The sequence below is a fragment of the Macrobrachium rosenbergii genome, chromosome 10, assembly GCF_040412425.1.
Source record: "Macrobrachium rosenbergii isolate ZJJX-2024 chromosome 10, ASM4041242v1, whole genome shotgun sequence".
Taxonomy (NCBI): domain Eukaryota; kingdom Metazoa; phylum Arthropoda; class Malacostraca; order Decapoda; family Palaemonidae; genus Macrobrachium; species Macrobrachium rosenbergii.
The window spans coordinates 67542174-67567117 of NC_089750.1; the positions used below are offsets into that span (position 1 = coordinate 67542174).

The window sequence follows — 24944 nt, forward strand, 5'->3', positions numbered from 1 at the left end:
GATCAATGGAAGAGGAATATGCAGACAAATGGAATGCACGTGTGAAAAACAAATGAAGGGAAACCCGCAACATAACCACGGAAAAAGCATTCGGCGCTTTTCAGTGAAGGAAGTTGATTCATGAATGAGAGACGACAGCCTCATCTGAGGATGAGGATGAGGAGGAGGAGGAAGAGGAGGAAGAGGAGAAAATGGAGGAGCTGGTATCCATGCTTTCATCGTCTCTGGGGGTAGAGGGCAGCTCATCAAGCCACAGGCGGGACATTTTTTTTTTTTTGACAGACAGGTTTCAAAACGAAAATAAAAGCATGCTTATTGGGCCCAACCTTGAATTCCCTTACTTGAGAGCCTTTCCAATAGCTCTACACATATAAAACGAAAGGGTTATGAGGATTAATTGGAGAGTGCCCAGGCCAATGGCGACAGACAGCATCGTTGGCAAGTAGTAGAAGGTGTTCTCCTGTAATCTGCCCAAACAACCCTGGAAATAGCAGAAGTTGGCCTTCTGATTCTACCTGAACAACCACCACCATTGTTTTAGGAGGACCACCGACATAAACATTAGAATGCGGTGTTGATGACACGGCATATCCTTGCTTAAAGTTATCAAAGTTAATTCCTTAAGATAACCACATTCGTAGTAAGTTTAATATATAAAAATACACATAAAAATATTACATCTAATGATGATAAAATTACAGCTTAATAGAGACTACTGAAGAAAACCAAACATTAAACATTACGGAACTGGAACATTCTTAATAGCTAATTATTTACTACGTTTAATATTTACCCATCAAAGTACCGAGAAATGCTAAAATTACTAATGAAATGTTAGTGGTCCTGTAGGGATTTTAGTAAAGGCAGGCACGTACACAATCATGGAAAGATAAGGCTGTAAAGGAAAACTGTCAAATAAGACCTGAAATAAACGCCAATTTATAATATAAATGTAAATAAATTATTCACTCTCTCCTTCTATCACACAAAATGGAGGAAATCCAGTTTTTCGTAAAACAAATAAATTCTTTCTCTAGTCTTCACTAACTTACATATCTAGCTTTTCTTACACATTTGAGCAGCTCTCTCTCTCTCTCTCTCTCTCTCTCTCTCGTTTCATAATGAAATCCTGGTAAATTAATAAAGCCATCTTTTACCTGTCCAAGTTCTAACTTACCTTTTCAAGAATGAAATCAGGTCAACGTCCTGAAGTACAGGTCACGGGGTGAACGAACTCTTATGTAAAAGGTCATCACCCCCTTGGGTGCATACCGTTGACCAAAATAAAATCTTTCATAAATTATGTCCAAGAATTTGAAATGACAACGTGGGTATTGATCAAGGATGGGTGTCACCCCAACACAAATTTAAGGAACGGTGTAGAGTGGGAACAAGATAGGATGATCCAGAGAGAGAGAGAGAGGGAGGAGGAGGAGGAGGAGGAGGAGGAGGAGGAGGAGGAGGAGGAGGAGGAGGAGGAGGAGGAGGAGGAGGAGAGAGAGAGAGAGAGAGAGAGAGAGAGAGAGAGAGAGAGAGAGAGAGAGAGAGAGGAGGAGGAGGAGGAGGAGGAGGAGGAGGAGGAGGAGGAGGAGGAGGAGGAGGAGGAGGAGGAGAGAGAGAGAGAGAGAGAGAGAGATAGGAGGAGGAGGAGGAGGAGGAGGAGGAAGAGAGAGAGAGAGAGAGAGAGAGAGAGAGAGAGAGAGAGAGAGAGAGAGAGAGAGAGAGAGAGAGAGAGAATGTTAAAAACTCAATTGTATTCACTACCAGTTTACACCAATCTTTGACAAGAGCTCGTGTGTTTATCAAACAAAGAAGTTTGAGAGTTTCGACCGATCAGAAAAACATTTTGCATTATATGTTTCGCTATCGCTACAAGATCAATATTTATATCACCTGGTTTATGCCTTTTATAAAATATTAAACAGCTTTACATATACTATTTATGGCTATTGATGTTGCACCTGACTGTACGAAAGCGTAAAAGCGTACTGCCTAGTAACGTAGCATTCTTTTTGCAGCTGTGAATATCCATGATAATGTTATTTAAGAACTTTTTTTTTTTGGTAACGAACGTTCTATCAATTAAGGAATTAAGGCGTTATATATTTAAAAAAATAAATAAAAAATCATTTTTTTTAACTATTAATTACTCATTTCTCGCTATAATGTGGTTCGGATTCCACAATAAGCTGTAGGTCCCGTTGCTAGGTAACCAATTGGTTCTTAGCCACATAAAATAAGTCTAATTCTTCGGTCCAGCCCTAGGAGAGCTGTCAATCAGCTCAGTGGTCTGGTAAAACTAAGGTATGCTTAATTTTAATTTTCTACCCATTAAATTTGGTGGGAAGGGATTATCAAGGGTAAGAAGAATAGGCCACTGAATTTTAATCCGAAAATATCGAGACAAGGATTACGGCCTCAGTCTAGCCTATCCTCTGTAATTTACTAAACTGTGAAGAAACATGAGGAAACATGACTTATTAGCGAGTCACCAGATTTTTCCTCTCGAATGACGAACCACACCGCCCTCAGTTACACTTATTTTGACGGGTCCTATTTCTGCCGAGAAATGGACTTAGGAATGCATATGGTGAGATCAATGCTCTTAAAAAACAAGTAAAAAATGCGCCGAAGGGTCTTCGGCAAAATCGAGTTTTCTGTACAGCCGCTACAGTGATAATCATGGCCACCGAAAACGGATATCTCTTTCGGTGGTCTCGGTATAATGCTGTATGAACCCCGGCCCATGAAACTTTAAACACGGCACGGTGGTGGCCTGTCCTATAGTGCTGCCAGACACACGATTATAGCTAATTTTAACCTTAAATAAAATAAAAACTACTGAGGCTAGAGGGCTGCAATTTGGTGTGTTTGCTGATTGGAGGAGTATGAAGATACTCCTTACCCATACAGAACGATTAATTCACCCTAAAAATAGTAAGCAGGAGATAAACGAAAAACACAGACACTACAGAACACAAAATCAAGATCTGGGAGAGAAGCAGAAAAGTAGCCGTCATGAAGTTAGCCGGGACCGGGGAGCGATTGTAACCTGACCCCGACAGGAGCGGGATGTGTGTGCGTGTGTGTCATGGAACCTTAAAAAGAAAGAAAAAAAAAAGTGGCTTCATTAAAAGCGGTCGAAGTGATTCAAGTAGAGTTTATTAAACACTGCATAGTATCGGCCAACTGCACCCAGCAACGGTCGTGCTGGGCTCCCAAAGCCGATATTGACTGATCAGGGTCGAGATTATTTAGGCCTTTCCCCCCCGATAACTACATCATCACGTAGGCGTCGGGAGCTACATAGCAGCAGTAATAGTTAGTAGTAGTAGTAGTAGTAGTGTGCGGGATTTGCCTTTGAAACGGCTCCTCCCTTGCTCGTTCTATTCCTCCTTTGTTTGTGTTAAGTTTATTGTTTCTGTTATACCATAAATCTCTTATGGATTCCTTCCTGTTTTCAATTTCTTCTTTCGATAGATCTGTGAATAGAAGGTTAGCTATCAATTCCTCTTTATTTTCTTGATATGGCTGCTAGTAGTAGTAGTAGTAGTAGTAGTAGTAGTAGTAGTAGTAGTAGTAGTAGTAGTAGTAGAGGGCATTTGCCTTTGAAAGGGCTCCCTTGTTCGTTCTATATCTCCTTTGCTTGTGCTTTTTTTAAGTATATTGTCTCTGCAGTACCAGATATTTTTGATAAATTCCTTCCTGTTTTCAAATTCTTCTTTCGACAATTTACTGCAGCGCTACACTGCAGTGTACAGGAGAAGCTTTACATCGGTTCCCTTTGATGAAACAACCCTGATTATTCATTTGGTAAACTCTTGAATACCGTTCCGAATATTCACATGTCCTTTTTGTACAATCAAAATAATTTTACCATGGATGTTGTTCCCAACTGCTTCCATTAAAAAAAAAAAAAAAACTAAAGTAGAGACCATTTAAAACCCTTAGTTTAGTTGAACTAAAATTCACAAGAAGTTGGCCGAGAATATTCAGTAGTTAACTAAACAGAAAGCCACAAAATAAACATCTACTAACATTTGTCATAAGAAAAATATCAATACTTTCTTCCCAGTACGTGATGATCTTTACGATGTTGAAAATGTTTTCAGTTAGTTCTTGCATAGGAAAGTTCTATTTTTAAGTCTATCGAATAGGGAGGTACCGTGAAATTAATCTCCTTCAGATTCGATTATTCAGAGTACCTAAACTGAAGTGATCGATGAGGAAGATGCCTCACGTAACATGTTATGGAGAGGAACCGATGTCCTGAAGCCCATTCAGTGTTAGGCAAGAACTGACGTCCTTAGGTCCCTTTTATGTTGAGAATAGGAGCTTAAGTCCTACAACCCTATCTATGTTCAGGTCCTGAAGTCCATTCCATGTTAAGGACAGGAAATGAAGTCCTGGAGTCCTACTATGTTAAGGACAGGAACTGATGTCCTCTTGTCCTTTTCATGTTAAGCATAGGAACTGATGTCCTACGAACCTATTTATGTTCAAAGACAGGAACTGATGTCCTAAAGCCTTTTTTTATGTAAGGGTAGGAGCTGATGTCCTAGAGTTCTTTCAGTACTACAGGAACTGATTTCCTACAGTCATTTACACGTTCAAGACAGGAAATGATGTCCTCGAGTCCTTTTAGAATTGAAGAAACGAAGTAAAGTCCTATAGTCATTGTTTCGTAGTCCGGCATGGCCAGGTATGAAAGCCCTACTGCTATGAGTCCTAATTATCAAGAACCAATTCGAAGAGATCTCTTAGAAATTAGCCTAAATCCAAAACCTCGATTCAATACTGGTCGATTCCAACTATCTGTTACAAGAGCAATTATGTACACGACTTTTCAAAACTGTTTCATACACAAAGATGATCCCTAAATTACAGTATATCCCTTTGTGGGCAGACAACTACAGTAGGGGGGTGAACAGATGTTCTTTTTTTATACCTTAAACAAAACCCCTTAAAATTGGCCTGCTTGTATATTAAGATAACATGACACGCACATTTTTCAGTCTCTCGATGATCCTCTGAGGTCAGAGCCCCATTTCAGAGGAGTAACAGAGCCATTTTTCGAAATGGAAAACGTAAAAATAGTGCTAAATAACTTGTCATGTGAATTTGACATTTTCTTTCAGAGCAAGTTCTGCAACTAATATCATTCACCTAGACAAAACAATTATAATGACAAATTGCAATTTTTGAAAGATACATCACCTTTTCAAGATCAACAACTGACAAAACGGAATAATTATTTAATGTGGAAACTGACCTTGTCATGTTAAAAAAAATAACTCTCTGCAATGACGACTAACGGATATTTTGAGGTTCATTTCGATACCAGTAATTTAAATATAAATTACGCCTTTTGTCACAGGCAACAGTGCAGCATAACATCACTTTTGTGGCAACCAGATACAAGTTAAAAGGTCAGTAACCCCACAGTTAAATTCCAGATACAAAAGATTACTTGACAAAAGTATAAGAAAGGAAATACGAGCGTAGACATGCAGCTATATATTGACATCCATGATAACATTAATAAAAAACCCAATCTTCATTCCGTGTGAAATTACAACAGACGGTGTGATACAGTACAGCCCCTCCCATCACGTGATGACGGCTCGGATCTCATGGAGAATATTATAATCATTGCATGATGAATCCACCTCCGTACGTACGTACTTACAGACAAGGTCGAAGTACAAGAAACCTTGGAGGGACAGAGAGACAAGCTGTTGCGATACCGTTCCGCCGTTGATGAAATAATAACAAACTGGCGAAATCTGCCTGGCTGGCGGCGTCTCGCTATACAAAAATCGTGGTGGACCTTGTATCATGAGATCTTGCAATTGGGAGTCTCTCTCACACGAAAGACCATTTTAGCCTAAATGCCGTGACGCCAGTGTAAACGAACACCTTATAAAAAAGAGACAACAGAGCTGGGAATGTTTTTCGTCCTTGGATGCCATTAAAATCAATGCTGTTACTGTGACATAATTGATCATGGATACAAGAACTTGCTATATATCAGACAAGGGAAAGTATATTCTTCCGGAAACCCAAAAATACAACTGTGACTTCCTGGATCAATTTCAGTGACGTTTTTATACCTCAAGAAGCCAAGTCTTCATGGGAAAGCAGATCAAGCTTCTTAATTGCAGGAGGAAGAAGAGGGGAAAAGCTGGGAAGGTTGTTCTGAGATTACACCAGGAAGCACTTTCGCTTTTTCAATCGTGAAATTTTGGCTACAAGCGATCTGCTTCAATACCACCATCCTCCCCCCCGCCACCCCAAAAAAAAAAAAATCTTTCCCAACACCCAAAGTCCTTCTCTACATAATCCTTAAGTGGCCGAAGAGAGAAAATGAAAGTCACGTTGGGATGGTGACGTATAATAACCATAACGAACGAACGATTTCGACCCAATTTTCCCACAACTTCCTCTCACTATTTTTTCATCCGCTCTCTCTCACTTTGATGACTCGCTCTCTTCTCCGAGTCCCCCTGATTTTAATACCTACCTAGCCAATAAAATTGGCTCGTATATAGCGACCCTATGTAATCTTCAACGGGGTTATCCCACCAGAAATGTTGTCGTCATCTCTAAAACTAGTTTAAAGAATCCCATATCGTTGTCTTGGCGTTTCTAAAGAGACTGTTAGAATTTGCACAACTTGCAAACTTTCCTGGATATTTAGTCTTCAATTTCTGGTGTTGTTAAGTGACACATATCTCAGTACTAGAGGAGTGAGTGTCTTGTAGTAAATGAAACACTTTCATTCATTCGTTATTTCAAAACGTAGAATCGAAAGACAATCTAATCTGCATCATGTCAGATGTACACAGATTGATTATACTTCCCAGAATGAATGACTGCCAAATATATGAAATCATAATCAACTGCCTTTTGCTTTTCATTCTTTTTTTAACAAGATAGATTATGAAACAATGACATCCATATCACGTGAAACATATATGATAATTTATACAGCAACCACTTAATGCTAGATATTCATTCTCTCTTTCTCTCTCTCTCTCTTAAACACACAAACACACACACACTCTTTCTCTCTCGCTCTCTCTCTCTCTCTCTCTCTCTCTCTCTCTCTCTCTCAGGCGACTGTACACCTCGGTCAACAAGGACAAAAAACACCAAGCGAGAAGTCACTTACAGTTAAGTAGTAGGAATTTTCCGGAGATGGGTCAGAGACACAAGATGGGTCAAGAGGTTTGAACTTCTTGGGGTCTCCCTCCAGGATGCAACACGCCACGGGCATCACCATGCCGTCCGTCTTGTTCGTTTGCCACATCGTTGCTAGTTCGAAGTCAGTGTAGTTGTTCACGCCGCAGCATTTCAGCTGGAAGAGACGACCCGAGAGTTTAAAGAGAAAAAGTGATTCAAATATATGTTCACTGATAAAAACATATTAATTACACACACACACACACACATATATATATATATGTATGTATGTACGTATGTATTATGTATATATGCTTAAAATAGGGTACAGAACCCGAACCACCCCTACCTTGATAGGTTGATACAGAAGAAGCTTCTTCCCCTTGGACTATTTTCCTCTAATATTCATAAAGAGGACAGCAGAGGATTTCAGTGACAATGATTCAGTAGAAGTTTACTGTATATACAGATTGCAACAGCATAAGAAAAAGAAATGCAGCTAATTAGAGTTGTGAATAGCAGTGTTGAAAATGCCAAGGGAATGATGGTAGGTTCCGTAAGTAAAGACGAGACGAGGGGAATCAGCAAGGTAAGATTCAAGCGCTTTGAAAAATAGAGAAACGCACGCACAAGTAAAAAAAAAAAAAAAAAAAAAAAAAAACTTTTACAAACTTTTTTTTACGCGAGTTCAACCTGGAATTACAAAAACCGAAAATATGTTTTGTGTTGACAATACGTTTACAGAAGTTGAGGATAATTTACAAACAATACAAATTGGGTTTACGTTCGCTGGTTGTTTACGCGTGTTGAAATTGAGTTTAGAAAAGGTGAGAATGTACTTACTAACGTTAAAGTTGGCTTTATTAAACTTAAAACTGTGCTTACGATTGCTGAAATTGGGTTTACGAAGACTTAATTGCATTTGCGAGGGCTGAAATTGGTTTTACGAAGACTGAAATTCTATTTACAAAGGCTAAAATTGGGTTTACTCAAGACTACAAATTGTATTTACGGGACTGAAATTGCACATAACGAGATGATAATTGTTTCGACGATTATTTTTCTCAATTAATTTTTATTTATTTCATTTTTAGCTCAATTTTCATTGTTTTTATCTCCTGATTATTTCTTTCATATTCTTTCTGTGTTACTGACATTGATTCATGAATACTTAACCTGACTTTACACGCGATGGCATCGGTTTACAAGCCTCGAAACTGGGGCTGCATATTTAAAATCGTGTTTATAAATCTAATATGAAAGTTATCCACGTGTCACAGAATTCATAAAGGGCCAAATTCAGTTTGCATATGTTGTAACCAGACATGACACTCAAAGGGAAAAAATATGAGTTGATTTTGAAAATTTACGAATTGGAATGAATTATGCTTCATAATTTAACTATCACGTAGACCTTTCACGTGGTTAAATGACAAATGTGATGTTTTAATGTGAATTATTATACAAGCATTACAGTAAATACCCCAAACAGTCCACTCTCTTTATGTGCTACACATACTTGGCAGAGAAATATATTTATGAAAATAAAAAAATGCAATTACGTATGATTTTGTATATAAAAATATACATATTTCACAAGCTTTATAATATAAATATGCTTAAACACGAGTGTGCAGCTGAAATTTATAAATAAAAATGAGTACTTAAGTTGTCAACTAGTAAAATCATTTCATTTCATCTTGGCAGACAATTTAAAAACAAATATATTTGGCAATGATGAAAACCTACTTAATAACAGAAATAGCAATTTTTTCATGGACTAAGCAAAATTACATTTCAGTTACAAGCAATACAAATACACTGCAATGCTGAAATAACATATATGGCCACAGCCTTAAATCCAAGAAGTATGCCAAGATAATTATGAAGGAGAGAGGGTTCCTAATTTTGTTGTACATGTGTCAGTGAGTCACCAGCCATGATATAACGACCTGCGGGGCATCTCTGTATCAACCAAGGAGTGACATACACTGGCGTATGGGCTCTCCAGCAAAGACTTCTACCAGCGCCAAAGAAAATGAAGACATTCCTTACCTCTGCCATAAGAGCATTCCAGGACACTGTCATGGAATTTGCCGTCGCCTGCGTGGAGTAGTATTTCTTTAGGGTGAGCTTCAGGAAATTCTGGAGTTCTTCTTCCGTCTGGGGATAAACAAAAAGAACAGTAAAATATTTGGGCGCGACACCAGCTCGGCTTTTATGTGCATCTCCTCTTTTTATTTTTTTTATGTGGTAAGGCAGTGTGTCTGACACGAAGGAAGAGCTTAATTCGCTCGCCCCACGAGCAAAGGCAGGAAAAGATGTTCAGAAATAAGTTAGATAATAACTATGTCACTCTCTCTCTCTCTCTCATATACACACACTTTTTTATGAGTTCAGATCTTTTCGTCACTTTTATGATTTTCAATCGAAACAAATTTGAAACTTAGGGATCATTAAACATGTCTTTACATTTTGAAATCCCGATTTACCTTCTAAGCTTAATGCCCTTTCTTTAAACTCCCTTACAAAACTGTCTCATATGTAAACCTTTATAAACATATCTGAAGAAAAATGAGAAAATAAACTCACATTTCCTATCTTGCCATTTTATCTCAATTCCGTTTAAATTCGACCCCTTATGCTTCCCCCACTAACCTGACTTTAATCACAATTACACCACTTCCATTTTTACCAAGGATCCTCTTTCATCAGATATATATAATATATTATACATACATACATACATATACTGTATATATATATATTTTATATATATATATATATATATATATATATATATATATATATATATGTATATATATATATATATATATATATATATATATATATATATATATATATATATAAATATATTTCACCTTTATCATTCCTGATCTTTTCTTAGATGCTTCACTTCAATGCCCTTCCCTTGGCTCATTCACTCCTCTAAAAGTCCTGCCTACCCTCGCACTCCACATCACACTTTCCCCATAAAAAAAAAAGAAAGAGAAACCTTTCTTTCTGCATTCTTTCTGCGCTCCCTTCACACATTTCCTTTTGTGCCTCGCAAGAAGATGAAAAACAAAGGGAAAAGTCTCGCTGCTGGTGGTCCAGAGAGAGAGAGAGAGAGAGAGAGAGAGAGAGAGAGAGAGAAATATTCGAATGCCCCGAGAAAGAGAGAGGGAGAGAGAGATTCGAATACCCCAAGAGAGAGAGAGAGAGAGAGAGAGATATTCGAATGCTCCTAGAGAGAGAGAGAGAGAGAGAGAGAGAGAGAGAGAGAGAGAGAGAGAGAGAGAGAGAGAGAGAGAGAAATATTCGAATGCCCCTAGAAACAGAGAGGGAGAGAGAGATTCGAATGCACAGAGAGAGAGAGAGAGAGAGAGAGAGAGAGAGAGAGAGAGAGAGAGAGTATATTTACCTCTGCTTTGTAGACTGCCGCCAAGGCTCCGCCAGTAACTTCCAGCAAGAAAATGACGATGACGGTGAGACCGTACTGTTGGGTGGGGAGAAAAAAAAAAAGAAATAAAAGAAGAGAAATAAAGAAAAAAAAACACACTAAAATGTTATACGTTGCACCAAGAGGCTTTTCCCGAAAAGCTTAAATGCTTATGGGCTTATGGCTGGACGGCGGCAGCAGCCATGGGAGGTTTTTACTGGCCATCTCTGGGTTCCGGAAGAAGGAAAAGATTCTGCCTCGTTTTGTTTGTCGCTCAACAATTTTTTTTTTTTTTTTTTTTTTTGCAGTTTTCATTCTTGATTTTTCTGTGCTTTATATATAAATATATATATTACTTATTTTGATTGTGAATTATTTCTGTTACCGTGCTGAACGAATATTGTGTGTGTGTGTATATATATGTATATGTATATATATATATATATATTGTAAATATATATACATACATACATATATATAGTATATGTATGTGTGTGTATATATATATATATATATATATATATATATATATATATATATATATATATATATATATATATATATATATATATATATATAATTTTTCACTTCTGTTATCAAACTGAAGTCATAAAATTTTAAGTAATATGCTAAATCACTCCTATTAGAGTATTTGACATTTGGGGAATGCTCAACAGTAAATTAGATGTCTAAAATATGCAAAATACGAAACAACTGAAATAATAAAGCAATATGCCTTCGGTTTGAAATTATCAGCTTAAGTATACTTCATTAAACACAATTTTATCACAAGAACATACAAGCTTAAAACTATCAGTTTGAGTATACTTTATTAAAAACAATTAACTTTATCACAAGAATATACTATATAGAAATATAAAGTGGCAGCTGAAAAATATTATACGACACAGTTTTTTTTATTAAATAAAACGGGCGTGTAAACCTACAAGTTCTAGTTTTACACCCTGTTGCATCCAGGGCTGGGGGGCGTGAGAGGCTGGAATGGGCTTAATTCAGTTTCTACGAGATATATCTTTAAATGTTTGTGTCCATAAATATCTCAGGATATATATGTGTATATATATACATATATAGGTGTATATGCATATATATAATGTATACACATATAGATACATATATATAAATATATAAATATTATAAAATTTGCTAATAAGACAAACTTACATTATAAATACGTCTTCAATAGATTGATTACTTCTGATCCAAATAACAACTGTGTAGTTTTTAAGGCATTACAACAGATCATAAGCATAACAACAAGAACAAAAATGTGATATAGGTACAACCTTACCAACATATCTTATTAAAGAATGAATGGTTACAGATAAATCGAACACTATATTACACTGAATGAAGACATAAGAGAAATGTAAAAGATACAATAAAGAATGCCTAAGGAAAAAAAAAGAAAGGGGGAAATGGTTTGGTTTGCAGGTAGGAAAGAGGATAAAGTTTGGGTTACAGATACCATAGTCCAAAAAATTGTTGAACGAAAACTGGAAAAGGCTTGGGGAGCGAGAAAGATATTGATAGCTACAGGCACCTGTAGCACTAGAGAAAGACAAGTTAGAGATGTTGGGTTATTCCTTCGGGTAAAAAAAAAAAAAAAAAAAAAAAAAAGGTTGTCAAGAGGAAGAATGGAGGTAGTACCAACAAAATAAGCAAAAGGGTCCTTGAAGATGTGACGAACATGTCCAATAACGCTGAAATCTTTTACGGTGGGGCACAAAACAACAGGAAAATGGGGGTACTTAAGGAATGAAAGTACAGAGGGGGATGACGACAAATGGGGATATGCAAGGGATACTTTTTAATGATACGTTAGACTCGAAAAATCAAGAAGTATTAATTGAAAACGCATTGATTTTCTATGAAGCCTCAACCCAAACAAAAGCAAGGGAACTAACGACTTTCAACTACAACGGTAGGAAATGAGCAAATGTTAAAAATGTGTTACTACAGCAATGAAGACAATTAACGTGAGAACCTTTCCAAAGCGTAAATGATCACTGGGAGCGTCTGTTATGACAGGTATCAAAAGACAGACCTACTAATTTCAGATAAGAATGTTACTTATGAACAAGCAGAAAAAGCAAACTCTGACGTAAGGCTTGCCTATTATATAAAAATCTGTCAGAGTGACAGCGTACTATAGAGATGGCCGGGAATAAGAAAGGAGGGTTTTTTTCGGCATCTTAGTTAAGATGAGATTTGTCAATAATGACAAGGCGTTGACTGAAGCGGAATAATGATTCTTTTAAAATATAATCCTAGAACGTGTTTTGATTAATCTATGTTGAAAAAGGCAGAGGATTTTGAAGAAACTTAAAAAAAAGGGCTTAAAGTTTATGAAGCCCTTGGTGAACGGCGCAAAATTCACAAACGACGGAAATCGACAGGATGAGAAGACAAACTGTCTGAAGATAAAGATAAAATCTACCGGAAAATGTTCCTGAAGAGAGAATAGTCATCTTGAACTTGCAACACCGTTTCTGGGTAGCACACAAAACCTTTCTAGAGCAGTTCACCTTGAACAGGTTTCGTAGGCTTTGTTTCGACCACAACCGATTATTACGGAAATAATCTGACATTTAAAAAAAACTGGTTGCGCACACCCTCACGCAATATGTACGTATACGGTATATGTATATGAGTGTATGTATGTATATATATATATATATATATATATATATATATATATATATATATATATATATATATACATATATACATATACATACACACACACACACACAAGGTGGCTGCAACATCACATAGGATAATCTAATAAAGCAGAACACAATATCAACAAGAGCAAAATGTAACTGATATTTTTTTAACAAAAAACTCCTACGAAAACAAAACGGGAAATTCCGACGTCACAAGCAAAGTCTACTGAAAAACTGTTTAGCAAACTTGCATTAGCAAATTTCAAGTGTTTCAAGTAACAATTCGAATTATTCCATAAATCTAGAACTACTAAAACTGAGCAGAAAAAAAATAGGCCACACACCTAATCTTACTCTGGAAGAAGTGCAGCAGGTGGCTCTCTGCGCAGGCGTCAATAAATCGTGACATTCCCGCGCATGGCATTTCTGCATAATGGCGGGAATTTCGGTGCGAGGTCTGTTACGCTCGATGCGCTTCGTATTTCGTAAATTTAGGAGCCTCGTGATGTCAACACTATTTTTATCGTTTTAATTTATCGCCTGCCATTGCAAGCGCAATGGAATCTGAGGTAACTTCGTTGCAAAATAAGCATGGGAAATATTTATCGTTGCAGCCATACTAAAAATTCTCACTGAAAATCATTTCTTAGCAAAATATACGCAATAAATATTATTTACTAATATTCTTCACTACCATAAATTTCTAGGTGATATTTATTTTCTAGAAATAAACATAAAGTTCGGCACCCTGCCATTTTTCAATTATTACATCAGCATTAATCACCAAGAAAGCAAATTATATTACGAAATATAATTATATGGCATCAACACAATGACAGAAAATTAGTATTTCACGATCGGGGGAAAGTAAACGCGATCATGCGAGACGGAACACAAAAGTATCTGAATAATCACAAATACTGAGGAAATAAAAAAAAATTCTGGCGAAATTCACACGATGAAGCATTGATACGTAACGGATAGAAACAAGTAAAAATGCGCCCAAGTTTCTTCGGCGCAATCGAGTTTTCTGTAAAGCGTATAATGCTGTATGAAACTCTCAGCCACGGTCCATGGAACTCTCTGCCGGCCGTGGTGTCCTCCGTCGTTGCGTTGCCAGATGCACGATCATGGCTAACTTTAACCTTAAATAAAATAAAAAACCCTTGAGGCTGAAGGGCTGCAATTTGGTAGGTTTGATGATTGGAGGGTGGGTGATCAACATACCAATTTGCAGCCCTCTAGCCTCAGTAGTTTTTAAGATCTGAAGGCGGACAGAAAAAAGTGCGGACGGACAGACAAAGCTATCTCAATGGTTCCCTTTTACAGAAAACTAAAAACGGTCATTAGATGAGCGACTGAATCCACAGGAAACTAAATTAACGACTGATATACATTTAATGAAACCGATAAAAGTAAGACAAAGAACGAAAAAAAAATAAGGTAAAAAGAACGGCTTAATGTAGGGAAGAAAAAGTAAAGATGAAGGAATGACTTGCTGAATGAATACGTAAATAAGTACAAAACAAATAAATAACCAACAGCAAATGACCTGATAAGCAAATAATGACTGACTAACTAAATGAATGACTGAAATCAGCAGATAGTATAACTGACTAACAAATGGAATGACAGAATGAATGAATGGCTGCATACGACCAACTATAATGACACTGACTTAACGAATAAATGACATACGAAAAAAATAATGACTCACTTCGCTGAAGAGAATAAATGGCATAAAAATGACACTCCTCTAGATGAATAAATGACATACATCAAAAACAATGGCACTAACTTCACTGTATGAACAAATGACATACGAAATAAATAATGCCACTTACTGCACTGGATGAATAAATATATACTACACAAAATGACACCGACTGACTAACTGATAATAAATAAATTAAATAAAAAATGAATGACAGACTGAAAATAAATGAATGAACCAAGAAAACAAAATGAAAGACACAAAGATGAAACCTTGCAAACTAACTGACAATGAATAAACCAATACACAAAAAATGAATGACGGGCTGAAAATAAATAAAATAAAAAATGAATGACTGCCTGAAAAAAAAATGAAAGACGAAGATAAAAAAAAAATGAAAGCCGAAAACTTACTATGGTGAGGAGGACGCGAGACTCTAAGACGGCTCCACAGCACCCGAGGAATCCTATACAGAAGACGAGTCCTCCGGCCACTATGAGGATATAGGCGCCGTGCTCCATCACCGACGGCTGATTAAACTCCTGCAGGCTGTCATTTTCCGACACCCTCGTCAGGATCAGGAACGACGTGTTGTCCACCGCTAACCAGATGCTCAGGGCGAGAACTGTGCCTCCGGCTGCCTGTTTGGGACAGAGAGAGAGAAAAAAAAAAAACTAATATGCGAGGGAATATGATTATGATACAATAAGTGCATGTATATAGTACATATACACACCCATATATATAATTCATATACACATATACATGCACACATACATATATACATGTGTAATATACTGTATATATATACATATACATATGTATGTATGTATATATATATGTATATATATATATATATATATATATATATATATATATATATATATATATATATATATATATATATAAAAAACTACACACAAAAATATATATGGAAATAATCAGCACACAATCACGTGTGGAACAGATATAAATTCCTGACTCACATCAGGATCGAACCCAGGTCTTTTATGACTTGTATGGCCTGGTTGGCAGCGGCATTGTGAGTCAGAAATTTATATATATATATATATATATATATATATATATATATATATATATATATATATATATATATAATTTATATATATTTATACATGCACACACAAATACATACACACCTAATTCTTACCTACATTTCACATTTATACTGACCTTACTATGTTCAAAAACTTCTATACCTTTTACAGCTTATCACTATAATCATCGAATGAATTCATTCCAACTTCCATCACCACCATGATATTACACCGGCACCGGACTACTGCCCAGAAAAAAAAGTTGATAAATAGCGGTAATAAAAACTAATGAAAATAAATCGAAACTGAAATCGCATTGGATACTGCAAACACAAAAACAAGCCGTGTTCGGTGATTCTCTCTTTTCCATTATGGGAAGCTCTGGAATTTTCTTATTTCTTTTTTCCATGAATACAATAATCCTCCATCTTCCAATAGACTTTTAATTTTAATGCATATATATATATATATATATACAGTATATATATATATATATATATATATATATATATATATATATATATATATATATATATATATACACACACACATGTATTATATATATTACAGGGAAGATGGAAATAAAATACAACACTTTATTTATGATGTAAAGTAACTTTACACTGTAACCTTCATTTCACCAAACTCCCTTTAACCTACAGTTACAGGAGAGAGAGAGAGAGAGAGAGAGAGAGAGAGAGAGAGAGAGAGAGAGAGAGAGAGAGAGAGAGAAATTTCATACGCAGGGCCATTCAAGATTAACCCAGCAAGAACAACTGCACGACTTCTACTCCCTTTTCTCTGCCCCCTCCCCCCATATCCCCCCCTCCCACGGCCAGCCCCAGTAGAGGACAGGACAATAACTTAGCACAGACGACCGGGGAATTTCGCTCCATTGCTGCAAAAGGACATTAAGACGCAGCAAAAGGTATCATTGCAATGCTCGAAATTGGGGCGAAATGTAAAGAGAGTGGGCGAATTTATCTGCAGTAAATTTTCGCAGCCAGAACGGAGGAGGCCATACAATGGCACTTTGAACGAAGAGATGAAAACAAAAATGGAGCAAAAACGAAAAGTTAATTCTCTGCAAACGGCCCACGGCATGGAAAGAGACGCAGGCGGAAATGAAAAACTTGGGTCTTTTCTCTGAGGGGGGTAAAGATTATAGAATTAGAAATAAATACAGAATATATGCATACCCACAATATACAGTATATAATATATATATATATATATATATATATATATATATATATATATATATATATATATTAAATACATACACACACATGCACATGAATTTAATTACATCACCGTCACGTGTTTTATATTCACAAACAATAAGCTACAAAATGACGTTTGATATCTAATTCGCGCTACCTCCGGAATAAAACCGAAGGGGAATTACAATTCCCTTTCGGCATTATTACCGAGGTAGAGCGAATTGTATACTACACGAAATTTGTAGCTTAATGTTTGTAATATATATATATATATATATATATATATATATATATATATATATATATATATATATATATATATATATTTATTTATTTATATATAAATGTATGCGTGTATATATAATGTATGTAAGTATGCGTGGGTGATATGTAAGTATACACGTATAATTCCGGTCACAATAACGGCACTCCTGCAATACATACTGACCTTGATACACTATTCCACGGTACCAGGAACTACGACAAATTGTCTGTCAGAAATCAAACCATCTGTGCGCGAGTCCTTGGTGATAACGTATCCCGCATCTTTGAACAAACGCAACTAATCATTCCTAGCTACTTCACAGTTATAACGGCGCTAAATAATCCCTATTATTTATGGTCTTTCTATTGTATCACCTTAAATAAAACGCTGAATTTCCCAGACGTGAAATCAAGTACATTTGAAGATCGGAGGAGAACTCTTGGCTCTAAGCCTAATCTAGAGCTTAGGTCAAGGCCGACCGGTACGAGGAGTCGCTCTACTATAGAATGAGAACAAATATGGAATCATGACCGCAGCACAGTTTTATGATAACTTAAAATCCTACGTATGGATAAACGTGCTTGAGTGCACACACACACACACACAGAGAGAGAGAGAGAGAGAGAGAGAGAGAGAGAGAGAGAGAGAGAGAGAGAGAGAGAGAGTTTTATTATGCACACTGAAGTGAGCCACTTTATATGTGTAGTTAAATCGTGTATGTATGTGTGTATAATATATATATATATATATATATATATATATATATATATATATATATATATATATATATATAAAACACATATATATATGTTTATATATACAATATATATATATATATATATATATATATATATGTATAATATATATATAATATATATATATATATATATATATATATATATATATATATATATATATATATATATATATATATATATATATGTACATATTATACACATCATCACATCTACTGGCTCTTCATAAAAGTATCATTTCTGCAGATGTTACTCGTTTTGATTAATAATGAACCTCATTCAATGAAATGCAGACTGCCATTGTCAGTGTGACTCCCGTTCCGTTCCCAAGGTTCTTTGTTTACATATAATGACGGATAAGGACGAAGGGGAGGAAGGGATGTTTGCTGCAGTGGGAACGCTGCCTCCTGTATCGCAGGATTGCTCTGCTTCCTTTGTTTCAGCATGGCGTCAGTTGCAGCAATGTAATTTCATGCGGTTTTACTCTGGCGCTGAGATGCTAACTTGGGGGATACTAACTTGGGGGATATTAACATGGGAGATACTAACTTGGGAGATACTAACTTGGGAGATATTAACTTGGGGGTTACTAACTTGGGGATACTAACATGGGAGATACTAACATGGGAGATACTGACTTGAGGGATACTAACATGGGGGATACTAACTTGGGGATACTAACTTGGGGGATACTAACATGGGAGATACTAACTTGAGGGATACTAACATGGGAGATATTAACATGGAAGGATACTAACTTGGGGGTACTAACATGGGAAATACTAACTTGGGGGATACTAACATGGGAGATACTAACTTTGGGGATACTAACATGGGAGATACTAACTTGGGAGATACTAACATGGGAGATACTAACTTGGGGGATGCTAACATGGGAGATATTAATATTGAGTCAGTCATTTCTCAGCCGAACCGAGAACAGTTTGGAGGTGTTTATAACACTCGGGTTTCCTCTTTTCATGAACATGGACAAGACTTCCTCTTCATTGCGCGCTGTCACTCAAGATACGTTTGTCAATTTGTATACAGACGCAGGGTATTCTGTGTACTGTTCTGTTTATGTACTAGCCAGTGCAAAACACTTTGGACCCGGGACTCGGGGAAGAAGAAAAAACCTAGGGTTTTATATACATGCCTTGTATGCAATGCCAACATCATAAACATCACACAAACAAACGCAAACAAAAGACAATAAATAAATAAATAAAGTAAATAAGTAAGGATTCAGGGAAGGGTAAAATAAAATAGTGGAGGGTATATATATTTTAGCCTTGCATGCAATGCATACATCGTAAACAACACACAAACAAACACAAACAGAAGACAATAAATAAACAAATAAATAGTGTACATGAATAAGGATTCAGGGAAGAGTAAAATAAAATATTTTAGTCTTGTATGCGATGCAATCACCAGCAACACCACACACACAAGTAAATAAAAAATAAAATATATAAATAAATGTATAAAAAAAATACAGTTAGGTCGTAGTTCACACCGGTCTAATGCAACCAGGTGACCCAGACGTGCCAATGCTCAGCTGGGCATAAAAAAAAAGGGCATGCCGCTATCTCTCTACAGGCTTGCTGAGAGTCTGAAGGCTCTACCCTTCTGGTTCCACTCCCTCTCAAGGGGAATAAAGGTATGATGATACACCATACATGTGTCTATATAAATGGTGCGCGTGTGTCCGGCAAATTCATGTTAATATTATTGTTAAGAGCAGGTGCATAACTTCTTTTGAGTGCTCACTAGGTGATTAGTGTCATCTCCGAACTCTCTTCTCTTCCAGATTTCGATTAAAACTGCTGAGAAAGAATTTTTTTGACTTGCCTTTGAAGTGATTTGTCTACAGTTCTTGTACTAACCAATATTATATATGTATGTATGTATGTATGTATATGTGTGTATATATATATATATATAGAAATCATCAACACACAATCACGTGTGGAACAGAAATAAATTTCTGACTCACGTCGGGATCGAACCCAGGTCTCTCAGGTGGAAAGCAAGGGCGTTACCCACTGGGCCATACAAGTCTAAAAGAAGTTGGAACCTGAGAGCAACTGCACCCAAGGAATTACCTGGGCAAGCTAACTGCTTGCATACCAGCGAGTTTTCCCCAACTTCCCGACTCAGCAATGACCCAATAGACAACATTTCATTCGAATTATCCCTTCTGAGTGAATAAGATAGAAATCATCAACACACAATCACGTGTGGAACAGAAATAAATTTCTGACTCACGTCGGGATCGAACCCAGGTCTCTCAGGTGGAAAGCAAGGGCGTTACCCACTGGGCCATACAAGTCTAAAAGAAGTTGGAACCTGAGAGCAACTGCACCCAAGGAATTACCTGGGCAAGCTAACTGCATATCTTATTCACTCAGAAGGGATAATTCGAATGAAATGTTGTCTATTGGGTCATTGCTGAGTCGGGAAGTTGGGGAAAACTCGCTGGTATGCAAGCAGTTAGCTTGCCCAGGTAATTCCTTGGGTGCAGTTGCTCTCAGGTTCCAACTTCTTTAGACTTGTATGGCCCAGTGGGTAACGCCCTTGCTTTCCACCTGAGAGACCTGGGTTCGATCCTGACGTGAGTCAGAAATTTATATATATATATATATATATATATATATATATATATATATATATATATATATATATATATATATATATATATATATACTTGTGAAAACAATCGTTGGCCGATTGTTCCCTTTGTTGCCTCCTTTGTTTGTGTTTATTTTTCTTGCTGGTGAGTTGACGTCTGTTGGATGGTGTCAGACTTCGTCAGTCAGGTCCAGGGCAGCAGCAGGTCACGGCAGCAGAGCAGCGGAGAGCATTTTTGGACGCGATGGTTGATGCATCAACTCTGTCGGGATCGTCCAGTGTTGGACGACTGTTCCTGAGGACTAGAAGGTTGTCGTGTCGGCTCTGTTTAGTTGTCCTGCAGTGTTGGTTTTACAGCTCTTGATTTATTCCTTTATGCTGCTTGTTTATTATTTATTGTTGCTTTTGTTATTTATCATATTATACTGCCTGTGTATTATTATGATTCTTTTGAACTGTTTAATTACGTGAATTTTATGTTGCTGCCTCATGTGTTTGTTTACTGATTTGGTCATTTTAAGTTTTTTCCTCTCCTGGACCTGACTCACTTGTAAATTTTAAAAACAATAAATTAATATTAAGGTTAATTTTTGGTTTTGTTTTGCTCCTTCCTCCTTTGTTTGTCACCTTTCGTCAGTCATTATAGCCCAACTGCTTGTTTTTGTTTAGAACCTGTTGATCTCGAAGTAACAAGATCATAAGAATACTATATATATAATTCATATATATGTATATATATTACACACACGCACACATATATATATACACATATATAACATAGTATATACTGTGTGTATATATATACATATACATAATACTAGTTAGTACAAGAAATGCAGACAAACCACTTCAAAGGAAGGTAAAAAAAAAAAACTTTCCCAGCAAAGTCGTAATCGAAATCTGGAAGAGAAGAGAGTTCTGAGAAAAGACTAATCACCAAGAGAGCAATCAGGTGTTGGACAAAGAAGCCGAATGCAGGTCGAAATCAATGACACAATGCCAGATCAAACGTAAGCGACACAAAGGGACACAACAGCTTCAGAAAAGACGTTTTTGTGATGGACAAGAATAGCCACAGAACGCTGTTAAGGTACAGAGCTTAGGAACACACACACACATATATATAACAGTATATATATATATATATATATATATATATATATATATATATATATATATATATATATATATATATATAATATATATATATATATATATATATATATATATATATATATATATATATATATATATATATATATTTATTTATATATATATATATACATACACACATTTATCAAGTCCACAGAAGGATGGACTAAAGCTACAAGTTTTATATATATGTTTACAAATACATTTCGTCTTTCTAATCAAGAGTATTACTATGGATCCTTCTGTAATATATATATATATATATATATATATATATATATATATATATATATATATATACATATATATATGTGTATGTATGTATATATATAAATATGTATATAATGTATATATATAAAGTATAAATTATTTTCTAGTGTTAGACTGGTCATAGAACCAAAGGTCAATGAGAGAGAGAGAGAGAGAGAGAGAGAGAGAGAGAGAGAGAGAGAGAGAGAGAGAGAGAGAGAGAGAGACGTGAAACCAGAATTAGACCACAAAGGCCTACTCTGAGATCACTTATAGTCGGCCCAGGCAGGCAGCCTCAGAGTGGGGATTGGTACAACGGTGACTTATTAAAAGAAAATAATTTCCACACCAAAATAAAAATGACTAATTAATAAAAACGATACAGAATAAAGATAGAAAATTAAGAAGCAGCACAGAGAAAGGTTAAACGAAATGACTATCATGTATCCCTTCAACACTTAAAACTGGAATAGGTTGAGGGACGAATGGAAAAATGTGTAGATTTATATTATCAGTAATTATGATAATGATGATGATGCCAAACAGTTCATTCATCCAATGTGAAAAAAAAATAATAAGTAAACAACAGTTACAGAAGGGAACAATGTCCTCAAAGGATAAACCTAATACGCTCCTGGAATTCAACGTATCCAACGTAATTTGTGTAGCAATCTATCTGTTTCTGTGTCAGTGCAACCTACCTCAAAGTCAAGACGGTGATAAGGGAAGTTGAGATGAAAAATTCCCTCTACCAATAATTTGTCCTCCAACCTTCTCACATCTTCGCTCTAAGAAAGACTGATTCCTATCCATCGATTCATCCCTCTATCTAACATAGTGAGGATATTAAAATCACTCGAACCATAGGACTGACATCTCCCTCCCAGCGGTGGTTATGACTGACTGACTAAATGAAAATTCGTTTACAAAACAAGCACCGGGGCAATTTCAGCCAATAAGTGCTTTAGACAGTGAAGAGAGGGAGATGGAGTGGCTGGACAGCAATACTGAAGAGAGGAAGAGGAATGGAGAAGTAAAAGACTAAAAAATACACACAGCTAGAAGCCGAAGGGACGATGAAAACACCCTTTGTGTGTTGACGGTATTAGCCACCTAAGCGGCCAATGGTGGTTATGCAAAAGACTTCTTTGGGAATCGATATTTAATCATTCTTATAATGACAACTCTGTCATAAATAAAAAAAATTGGGCGAGAGAATAATTTCACCTTGCAATACCGAACGAGTTAAATTTTCTTGACAGTTTCTAATAGATATCGGTTAAATGTGGTAAGATAAGGAACTAAATAATGTTTATTATAATTAAAAGTTTAGAGTTTTGGTTACATTACCTCATATTGGTTATATATGTAACCATTTACTTTTTGCTCCATGTAAATAGTAAAAATTTATTCGAGGTCCTAAATTATTTGATAAATGCATTAATCCATTAAAGTAATAATTCACATAAAAATTATCTAGAGAAACCAGGGCTATGAAAATTTTTTGTATATAATTTGCTATGCAATAAAAAAACACATCAAGAGTTTGCGGGTATATCTAAAACAAGACTTTTAAAAAAAGAAACGTATTTCAAGTGGAGTTTTACAACAGCCAGAAATCTTTCAAGTCGAGAGAATTTACCTTCCTAACTTTTCACGCTCAATTTCACCCTAAAATATGCATATTTCACGCCAAACCCTCCCGGAAACGCCAATTCCAGCAAAAACTGTAGAAAGGTGCACTATAGGGAACAGGATCTTTCTACAGGTGGAAAGATGAAGTTCAAGTTCCTTGCACCAATTAATTAGCCTCCTTCATATTTAACTACCTATGATTGGGTGGGAGGCGCCTTCCCCAGTCTAATGGCAGGAAGTAAGAGGGGGAGGGGTGGGTGCAAACATTCTCCTCCCAAGTACTTTATTTCAACTTGTTACTCACTGACTGGAGTTCCAATGGACATAATTATAAAAAGTTTATATATCTATACAAGAATACGGCTGTTACACTGGAGTGACAGATAAAAAACACAAAGAATAATGGAATTAACTTAAAAAATTACCTCACCTAAGAATATTTCCCTTTTTATTGAGTTTTAATTGTCTTGGTGGTGGTTTTTAAAGGCAAAACACGATTAATTATTCAATTGCAAGTTTATATCAAGTATTTTGCTTCAGTTGCTTTATAAATTTATCTATACTTTTATTTTGTAGTTATATTTCAGCATTTCCAAATTACTGGTCCAAGATATAAAAGTACAAAATATACTAGTTTTGTTCTTTCCACTTGTGTACATTCAACACCTAAGGCTAGTAATCTGTGACGCAATGTGTTAACGAAACAGGAAAACGAACCTTGTATTGCAGTGTTATCCTAATACGCATCAGAATTTTTACACCGCCGTGATGATATTTTTCAAGCCTGAGAAATCAACCTTGCTGTCTGTACGCTGATTCACCAGAATGAATAAATTATCAGAATTTACCGGCAGTCGTAACAACAAAGTCCAATGCTCTTTAAAACAAAGCCTTTAATACAACTGAATGAAATATAATCCACTTCTCTCAAAGCTAGACTAG

General features: G+C 36.1%; 1 protein-coding gene across 6 annotated transcripts in view; it reads right to left on the bottom strand.

Annotated features, from left to right (window-relative positions):
• Positions 1-24944, bottom strand: part of Tsp66E (Tetraspanin 66E) — a 238820-nt gene that overhangs the window by 7640 nt on the left and 206236 nt on the right. For 4 of the 6 annotated variants that reach the window (XM_067110596.1, XM_067110600.1, XM_067110601.1 and 1 more), the window contains exons 4-8: positions 15445-15672; positions 10610-10684; positions 9241-9348; positions 7175-7360; positions 342-481 (exon numbers count right to left, since the gene is read on the bottom strand). In XM_067110596.1, coding sequence (XP_066966697.1) covers positions 342-481; positions 7175-7360; positions 9241-9348; positions 10610-10684; positions 15445-15672 — 737 coding nt within the window. Of the gene's footprint in view, positions 1-326; positions 482-7174; positions 7361-9240; positions 9349-10609; positions 10685-15444; positions 15673-24944 lie in introns of all 6 variants that reach the window. The other 2 variants (XM_067110598.1, XM_067110599.1) reach the window with 2 other exon arrangements.